Here is a 9,775-nt window from a genome sequence, read left to right on the forward strand (position 1 = left end):
TCTGGTGTTCATTTAGGATCTCCACTTTTTCTGGCTGAATACTGAGCCCAACTGTGGTTTCACCAGATCCAGGGGAAGTTAGGATGTGACTAAGCTGTTACTGACTTTGATCATCTTCATCCTGATAGGAAAGGGTATTTTGTTTTGCTGGCATTGCATACTAGACAAACACTACCCAAGCCCCAGCTGTGGGAAAGAGCTTTTTGAGGAACCCAGCTTTGCCAGTAGTGCTTAAGAAGTAGAAAATGGACTTTTCAACAGTCCTAGAATGGCTTTTAGGCAAATGATGCCTTGGTCCTATGGTTGTAGGCCACAGTTCTAATTAGGAAAAAGGTCAGAGACATGATTCGTATGGATACCCAGAATCAATAAAAGCAAGATCTGAGGGTTGGCTGCTAATTTAATATTGTTTCTACAAGTACTCTAACCCTCTAATGACTCTGCAGATAGGTTATTTCTGTCCTTTGAAACCCTTAACCTCATCTCATGTTCACTTTTTTTTCTCAGACAGGATTTCTCTGTGTAGCCCTGGCTGTCCTGGAACTTGCTCTGGAGACCAGGCTGACCTCCACCTTGGAGATCTGCCTGTTTCTGCCTCCTCAAGTGCTGGGACTAAAGGTGTGCGCCACCAGTATCGGGCAATAATTTATTTATTTTTATTTTATGAGCATTGATTGGTGTTTTGCTGAATGTATGTCTGTCTGAGATCCCCTGGAATTGGAGTTATAGACAGTTGTAAGCTGCCATGTGGGTGCTGAGATTGAACCCAGGCCCTCTGGAAGAGCATCCAGTGTTCTTAACTGCTGAGCCATCTTCCCAGCCCCTCATGTTGGTGTTATTTTCCTTTTCAGCAGGTTCTCACTATATAGATCAGGCTGGCCTGGAATTTTCAAGAGATCCACCTGCTTTTTCCCCTCTCTCCCAAAGACGTGTGCTACCATGCCAGCACAAGCTTTAGAAGGCCTAGCTGCCCGGAAATCTGAGCAGGTCATTTTCAGCTAGCCTCAGGGACTGTCCTGCCATGGAGAGCATCTCATTATTGAAACCCTTGTTAACAGGGATGCCCAGAACATCGGCTGCCATGAATGTTTTCCTGGGTAGCCTAAGTACAATTGGTCATGCCCATCGAAGGTCCGGAGCTAAACTATTCTAGAACAGTACTGTTCACCGTTTCTCTGGAGGCACGAAGATGTTGGCATGGGCAGCGGTTTGAGCATGTGTGAAGATCATCCCTGTCTGTTAACTTAGGGATGCGTGGACTGTGATACCTCAGTAAAACCCCCCACTCTATCCCCTACAGACAAAGAGAAGCTTAAACCAGGATTCCTAAGTGTAGATAAGAACTTAGACCCCTTTTCCCCAGGTGGCTGTATCTGCTACAGGGACTTTGGAAAACAGTCAGGATATTCGACCAAAAGACTAAAAAGGGAGGCGGGTTAAAATAAATTATATGGTCTGTGCCTTTAAGAACTAGCCTCAAAAAAAAAAAAAAAAAAAAAAAAAAAAAAAAAAGGAGAGATGGCTCAGCGGTTAAGAGTACCGGCTGCTCTTCCAAAGGTCCTGAGTTCAATTCCCAGCAACCATATGGTGGCTCACAACCATCTGTAATGAGATATGGTGCCCTCTTCTGGCCTGCAGGGATACACTGTATACATAATAAATAAATAAAATCTTAAAAAAAAAAAAAAAAAAAAAAAAAAAACTAGCCTCACAAAGAAAGGGGAGGCTCCTTCTAACCTCCCTGCTGTGAGTGAGAGGTTTGGAAGAGCCTCCCTGGAGACTTGTAAACTTAGAAAACACCTTACTTTTGCATTCTGTACCTAAAAGTCTTCAGTGGCGGCTTTGGGGACTGTGATCTAGGCCAGGCCAGTTTCAAGTCCCCAGAAATGATGGCGCCAGCCCCAGGAACAAAAGAACAGAGTCAGGATGTCTGATGGTAACCAATTAACCACGAGATGCCCCTCTCCAGAGTTAACAAGACCAGACCCCAGAGATGAGTTGTAAAACTCCTGACAGGGCAAACAGATAAGATAAAGTCCAGGCCCGGGAAAAACTTGACCAATCAAGGATGGACCCGTACTAACCCCCTCCCCTCTAAGAAATTTTATGGGTTTTGCCTATAAAAACTAACTTCCCCAAGAAAGAGGACTCCTCCCTGCCTCACTGTATTGGGTGTAGGAATGAGTCCCTGTCTAGACTTGTATCTGCAGAATAAACCTTGCTGTTGCATTCTGGACATCCAAAGGTCTACGGTGGTCTCTCTGGGGGGTCACAATCTGGGCATAACATGGACTCTTTCCATCTTGGGCATCGTGCCTGCCCCTAGTCTTGGTCTTAGGTTTCACCAAGTCAGGAATGATTGGGATCCCCCTCTCCTATTTGTTAGGATAGGACTGGATGGAGGGAACAATTTAGGGTGTTCCCAAATACGTGAAGCGGCTGGAGGGAGGGCAGGCTTTAAAAGTCACACAGTCTAGCTAGCCCCAAGCACAGGTCACAGTGGGTCAGATAAGATGGGTCTGGGGGTCGGGGAGCAGGGAGGTGGTAGAGGCGCTAAGTCGGTTGTAGAGCAAACCTCAGGGTCGGCGGAGTTTATTTTGTCAATGGAATTTACATAAAGTGGGAGGAGAGAACCAACTCCAAAAGGTGGTTCCCCGACCCCCACGCGCGCTGTGACAGACGTGCACTCATCACACGAAAACACTGAGGGAAGGGGACATCTCTGAAACCACGCCTCTATTTCCTGCTCTGCCTTTCTTCCTCCGCTCTTTTTTCTCTTAGCCCTGTTTAAAACATATTTAAAAAAAAAAAAACTGCAACTCAGTTTCATTTAAAAAAATAAAAGGGTTGTTATTAGAGGACGCAGCAGCATTCCACGATCGCTCCATCTACACCAGAGGCCACAGGCCCGCCCCTTCCGACGTCCTCCCCCGGTGCACTTCCGATCCCGCCTCCTCCCGGAAGCAACGACCTAAGCCACGCCCCATTAAATGTAGTTGGTTCCTCGGCGCGCGTGGATCCTATGGATCGCATGTGCGAGGAGAGTCCCGCGGAGAATTCAAGCAATGAAGAGGAAGACCTTGACTCCACGAAGGCAGCACCCCGGGTCCGTGATACCCCAGAAGACATCGTGCTGGAAGCGCCAGCCAGTGGCCTGGCGTTCCATCCCACTCGAGACCTGCTGGCAGCAGGGGACGTAGACGGGGACGTGTTCGTGTGAGTGGGCGTGGTCGGCGCGTGGGCGCCAGGGTCTTAAAGCTCCTCTGGGGTAGAGGTGGGGGTAGAGCGTGTGGCGGGAAGACATGTTTTGTGAGACTCAGACGGCCCGACTCGTTCAGTAACATTCAGCAAGTGTGCTTGTGGAAGTCTCAGATTGACTCCAGATGTCTTCCCACATCCCTCTCCGTCTTTTTAATTTTTTAATTTTTAATCAAGGTGTCTTGTTGAGACTGGAGCTCGACGATCCTTGCTAGTCTTACCTAGCTAGCTAGCTTGCCTCAGGGATCCCACCCATCTCTGCTTCCTAAGTGCTGGAATTAAAGTTGGCCACCATACTTGCCCCATCTTTTACATAGGTTTTGGGGATTCCCAAGGCCTGAACCATCTCCCCAGACCTCCACCTCTATTTTGCTTTAACTTGGCAGCACAGTGACATTGGCCAGAATATACGGTAATTAACTGTGTCCTTCTGTAGCTTCTGTGGACTCTGATTATTACCCTTCCAACTTCTGGACTTCTGTTAATAGTTATTTTCCTTTGAGACAGGATCTCACTATGGCCCAGAGTAGTCTCAAAGGATCCTCTTGCTCCGGTCTCAGATTTTTTTCCCCCTAGTTTTTTTTTTCTCTCGTTTTTTTCGAGACAGGGTTTCTCTGCCTCCCGAGTGCTGGGATTAAAGGCGTGGGCCAGCACCGCCCGGCTCCCCTAGGTTTTTGAGTATCCCTAACTGTCCTTGGGACTTGTTCATTAGACCAGTCTGGCCTCTGCCTCCCAAGTGCTGGGATTAAAAACATTTGCCACTACTGCCTAGCTAGAATTCCTATATTAGGCACCCACCAACACACCCAGCTTGCCATTAGTTTAATCAAGTATTTCTGGGCCCCCACAGTGGTCCAGACCCAATCTTTCCTCAGGCTTGGGCTTTTGAGGATGGTGAAGAGTGGAATGTAAAGATGTGTACTACCTGTAATCTCAGCATCTTGAAGGATGAGATAAAAGGATTACAAATTCCAGGCTAAACCAGGCAGTGGTGGCACACTCTTTTAATCCCAGCTCTTGGGAGGCAGAGGCAGGTGAATCTCTGAGTTTGAGGCCAGCCTGGTCTACAGATGGAGTTCCAGGACAGCCAAGGCTACACAGAGAAACCCTGTCTCAAATAAAACAACAAAAAAAGAAAACAAGTTCCAGGCTAGCCTTGGCTATGCAATGAGATCTTGTCACAACCTGATGCATTCCCCAAAATAGTCCTATACAAATATATCTTGAATTAATAAGTATCGAAACAAGATCTAACATTTGAAGTTAATTTAAAATGGATAAATGAGCCAGACAGTGGTGGTGAATGCCCTTTATTCCAGCACTCGGGGAGGCAGAGGCAGGTGGATCTCTTGAGTTCAATCAAGACCAGCCTGGTGTTTGAGTATCAGGACAGCCAGAGCTACACAGAGGAACCATGTCTCAAAAAACAAAACAAAACAAACAAACAAAAAAACAAACAAAAAACCAAAACCAGCCAAACAAAAAAAGAATAACTAAAAGAAAAATATAAAGAGAAAACGGATAAATAGGCTGGGTGTGTGTGGCTCAGTTGCAGGCTATTTACCTAGCATGTGTGAATTTCCATTTCCAATACTACAAAGAAAATTGATAAACAAGAATAGTAGGCTCTTTGGTCTTGGGAGTACTCTTATCTACATGGGAAGGTTGGATTTTTGTGCCCTGTGCATTGCAGGTGTGGTATGGGATGATTCACTCTCTTCCTTTCCTCAGCTTTTCATACTCTTGTCAGGAGGGAGAAACCAAGGAAGTCTGGTCCTCGGGGCACCACCTCAAGTCCTGCAGAGCCGTCGTCTTCTCAGAGGATGGGCAGAGTGAGTACGGGGGCAGGCAGCCAGCAGTGTGGTACGGGGAGAGGGCAGTGATCACACCATAAGTTGGGCCTTTCCCCCTAGAACTTGTCACTGTCTCTAAGGACAAAGCAATCCATGTATTAGACGTCGAACAGGGACAGTTGGAAAGACGCATTTCCAAGGCTCACAGGTAAGAAAAATCAGATATACGCGTACCTGGTGAGGGGTAAGGACTGAGGGGTCTCCATTAGAACAAATTCATATTCTCTGTTTCTCCAGTGCCCCCATTAATAGCCTGCTGCTTGTGGATGAGAATGTTCTAGTCACTGGGGATGACACAGGTGGCATCCGGCTCTGGGACCAGCGAAAAGAGGGCCCTTTAATGGATATGCGGCAGCATGAGGAGTACATCGCTGACATGGCTCTAGACCCAGCCAAAAAGCTGCTGCTGACAGCCAGGTACAACCTTAAACGGACTCCCTGCTCTTTTCCTCCTGGAGACCTCTTGGTGATGTAGGTAACCACTGGGTATTACAGTCTTCCTCAAATGGAGCTTTCCGTTCCATCTGTTTGCTCTCTACAGTGGGGATGGCTGCCTTGGTGTCTTCAACATCAAGAGGCGCCGTTTGGAGTTACTCTCGGAGCCCCAGTCAGGCGATCTGACCTCCGTCACCCTCATGAAAGTACAGCTGGGTATGATGGGATGGGGTATGTGCGCCAGGGAGTGTATTCTGAAGTGGCTCCACAAACATGGTTTGCCTTGTTAACCTGCAGTACGGGAAGAAGGTGGCCTGTGGATCTAGTGAAGGTACCATCTACCTCTTCAACTGGAATGGTTTTGGGGCGACAAGTGACCGCTTTGCCCTGAGAGCAGAGTCCATCGACTGCATGGTTCCGGTCACCGAGAATCTGCTGTGCACTGGCTCCACTGATGGCATCATCAGGTAAGGGGAGCCACTGCCGCCCTGGAGCCCAGGGAGCTGGCCAAGCCAAGCCAAGCCAGTGCCTAACACTCTTCTCTGCCCAGGGCTGTGAACATCCTGCCAAACCGAGTGGTAGGTACCGTGGGCCAGCATGCTGGGGAGCCTGTGGAGGCACTATCCCTATCCCACTGCGGCCAGTTTCTGGCCAGTAGTGGCCACGACCAGCGACTCAAATTTTGGAACATGGCTCAGCTGCGAACTGTGGTTGTGGACGACTATCGGCGACGCAAGAAAAAGGGAGGACCACTCCGTGCCCTGAGCAGTAAGGCCTGGAGCACTGACGACTTCTTTGCAGGGCTGAGAGAAGATGGAGAGGATGCCAAGGCCCCAGAGGAGGAGGAGGAGGTGCTGAAGGAGAGCGAAGACGACAGTGACTGAGCTGAGGCCCTGAGGAGAGTGCTAGGACAAGGAGCTATGTTTTCTGGGACAGCCTCTAAAGAAATCTGTTTCTTGGTGCCGTGGATTGAACCCACCATCTTGAATATAAGCTTAGCTCTACCATGGGTCCCCCCAACCCCCAACAGGAATTTCCAGGACTCTGTTGTATGAATTCATGGCCTCAAAGTGGGAAAGTATTTGCTCACCCTACCACTGTACAACAAACTGTTACGGTAAGACAGCAGAGACAGACATGTGTAGACCAACCAGGGGTTTAATATAAATACAACCAGCACAGAAGAAAAGACACATAAGCCCAAATCAGTGGCACATGGTCGGAGGAAGGGCCTTTGGCTTAAATAAAAACAGAGATTCATAGTCAACTTTTTGTGTGGGTATGGTGAATTTTGTCAAACTGGGAAGTGACCAAGGATACTAGGTCCAATCAGACCCTGGGCTCAATGGGGGAAGGGCAGAGTTCCTCACAACTAAAGTAGCACTTAGGTGTGACAGGCAGGGTCCTTCCCCAGCAAGGAAGCTGTAACCAGGCCCCTGTCTCTTTGTGATCCAGTAGTGGCTGCCCAGGCCTGCTGGGCTGGGGATGGCACAGGTTCTGCCCACCCATTTAGGCTGCGGGTAGAGAGGAGGGGGAGGGGTCACTGCCTAACCACAATACCTGCTTCAGCCCCAGGAGACCACAAGCTGGTTCTGGACTCACTCAGTGCTTCCAGCAACTGTGCAGACACAGCATCCTTGGCCACCTCGTGCCCATCCTGCCACTCAGAGGCCAGCACAACCCAGATGAGGCCACTGAAAGGCACTGGGTGTCCAGGGATCACAACCTGGTACCAAAAGCGATGCCAGCCAGCAGGCCCTGTGCCTAAACACTTGGTAAGGAACACAGGGCTGCCCAGCTTCATCCGCTGACACAGCAGCTGCAGAGCAGCCCGAGCCCCTTGGGTCCCTAGCCTATCCCTGCTCTGGGCTAGCTGGCTGCCTTCCGGCCGGAGGAACCGCAGCGAGGGACCCGCAAGCTGCTGGCGGAAGTGCTGCTTCAGGTCAGGCTTGAGCCACTCCACAGCCACCTGTTCTCCACAGAGGCGTGACTGCCCTGCAAGAAAGAGGCAGAAGACAAGGGCAGATCTGAGTACGGGAACTGGAGCCGGGCACTGAGGAGCTGGGCACTGAGGAGCTGGCCAGTAAAGGGGAGTGACGGCCACAGGCTATGTTTAATGCCTCTCCACTTCCTGGGGGTGTGACAACTTCCCCAAGCCCCACTTCATTGATTTGTAAAGGGACTGTAACAACACATACTATCTAATTATCCCTGGGGCAGTACAGGGCATTCAGGCCTTATTTACTTAGTTACCAGTCACAATAGCTAACCTTTCTGATCAATGAAAGCTGATCAATGAAGCACTGCTTCATTCACAGGAGGAAGCAGGCACTACAAAGATAAGCAGGCTCACCTGAACTCTTGTGTACAACTCCAATTCTCCCCCCCCCCCTGGAAATACTGAGGCCTAAAACAGGATGCAATGGCAGGTGGTTGTGGCGCAAACCTTTAATCCAAGCGGGAGGCAGAGGCAAGTGGATCTCTGAGTTTGACGCCAGCCTGGTCTACAAAGCGAGTTCCGGGACAGCCAAGGCTAAGCAAGAAACCCTGTCTCAAAAAAAACAACAACAAAATAGGATACAAACTATGGGAGGAACTTAGACAAGCGGGAGCTTCAATTTAGGTAAATAGTGATTGTAGCACTGTTGCATGCCGGCAGTTTGTGAACCCCACGCATGTGTCTGACTCTAAGATTTGGGGATACGCTTTTAACGAAGCCAGCCGCCCACCCGCAGCTTCCACCCCTACCTTCTACCAGGGCCTTTTTGGCCATGGCAGCGGCTCGGTGTGTGCTGAACTTGAGCAGCGCAATCTGAGAGGGCGCCGACCCGGGGCTGGGCAGCAGCAATGTCTCCTGCAGGCAGGGGCCCAGCGGCTGGAGGGCGAGCAGCAGGGTGCGGCGGTTCAAGCTGGGAGGCAGCCCGTCCACCGTCAGCTCGCACTTCTCGGTGCTTCGGCACACCAGAAGCTGGCAGGAGGGGCGCAGCTGGTGGTTGTGCAGCGTAGCAATGGCGGCCTGGGCACCGCGCCTCGAGCTGTAGCGCGCGTAGGCAAAGCCGCGGTTCAAGCCACTGAAGGTCATCATCAGGCGGAACTCGTAGAGGCGCCCCACGCGCTGGAAGAGGGGGATCAGCTGGTGCTCATACACGTCCTGGGGCAGTCGTCCGATAAACACCTCGGAGCCCGAAGGTGGCGGGCTGCCCACCCAGCCTGGAGGGAGAGGATATGCAGGTGGGGGGTAGTGTCGTCAAATGGGATGGTTCAACTTCTAAGCCCCAGGAAACAGCTGGGGTGTCGGGGGGAGCCAGGAGGAAGACCGTCTAGAAATACTGACACCCTGCTGGCTCCCGGTCGTTAGCAGAATTGGGCGACTGGACGGCGTAAACAACTAGGCTGGCACTGAGTGGGTGGGCGTACTCTCCTCGACGAGGAGAGTAGAAGGGGGGCCAGACAAATATCCGCACCTAACAGGCTATGTCAGGTCGTTTGGGTTTCCTGACTTGGGAGCCTAGGGGACAGGCCCTTCCTACAAGAGTGGCCGAGGCCGTGTAGTGCCCCACGGGGTGGGGCTACCATACCTGGGGGTGGCCCGCCATACTTCCTTTGCCCGTTGACCTGTACCAGGCGGATGCCAGTCTCCCTTACCCACGCCTCCAGGGCTGCCTTGTTCTCTGGATTCACCCGTTCACACCATTGCTGGAGGAAAGAGGGTAGGTTGGAATGGCGCATCACCGGCCCAGTACCACCTCGCTTGGGTATTGGGATCCCTGTAACCGCTCCTTATGTAGGCGGGGCCCAAGGACCCCTTGGGTCTTTAATTACTTACCTCGCACTCCCTTTTAGACTGCATAGCCCTCTCCTAGGTCTGCCTGCCAGTACCTTCTTTAGAACGTCCCTTGGGCTTCTCTGCCTCTGGAAGATTCCCTGCCTTCCACGCCCCCTCGAGCTCTCATTGGCTCCGAGGGCGACCCCGCCTCTCAAGGAGGCATCCATTGCACGTGCGCGAACGCTTGGAGGCGCGCTAGCCCCTGGAAATCAACTCTCTTGGGACGTGTGTGGGAGGAGCTCCATCGCTGAGGTGGGGGGTGGGGCCGAGTAGGGGCAGGGTGGGCACCGGGCCCACAGGGTGTCCTTTAACCAGTGGGTTTGGGAAGGCCTCCTGGCTTTCACACCAGTCGCTAAAGCAGCTTGAATGGTTCAGGATCCGAGGCGGAAGGTAACGTTAGGCA

At 51.2% G+C, this 9,775-nt stretch overlaps 2 protein-coding genes across 2 annotated transcripts; one reads left to right on the forward strand and one right to left on the reverse strand.

Moving 5' to 3' along the window:
- The first annotated feature begins 2,942 nt into the window (after positions 1–2,942).
- Positions 2,943–6,813, forward strand: Wdr55 (WD repeat domain 55). The gene is made up of 7 exons (XM_006998501.4): positions 2,943–3,216; positions 4,990–5,090; positions 5,172–5,259; positions 5,349–5,528; positions 5,653–5,752; positions 5,844–6,013; positions 6,097–6,813. The coding sequence occupies exons 1-7, from the start codon at positions 3,023–3,025 to the stop codon at positions 6,428–6,430; spliced, it is 1,167 nt and encodes a 388-aa protein (XP_006998563.2). The 5' UTR covers positions 2,943–3,022; the 3' UTR covers positions 6,431–6,813.
- A 134-nt stretch (positions 6,814–6,947) lies between these two features.
- Positions 6,948–9,506, reverse strand: Dnd1 (DND microRNA-mediated repression inhibitor 1). Its single transcript, XM_042264101.2, has 4 exons — positions 9,373–9,506; positions 9,125–9,242; positions 8,295–8,756; positions 6,948–7,541 (listed from the first exon to the last, which is right to left on the reverse strand). Exons 1-4 carry the CDS (start codon positions 9,394–9,396, stop codon positions 7,087–7,089), a joined length of 1,059 nt encoding a protein of 352 aa, XP_042120035.2. The 5' UTR covers positions 9,397–9,506; the 3' UTR covers positions 6,948–7,086.
- Positions 9,507–9,775: the final 269 nt, after the last annotated feature.

This window comes from Peromyscus maniculatus, chromosome 19 (assembly GCF_049852395.1).
Source record: "Peromyscus maniculatus bairdii isolate BWxNUB_F1_BW_parent chromosome 19, HU_Pman_BW_mat_3.1, whole genome shotgun sequence".
Lineage (NCBI taxonomy): Eukaryota > Metazoa > Chordata > Mammalia > Rodentia > Cricetidae > Peromyscus > Peromyscus maniculatus.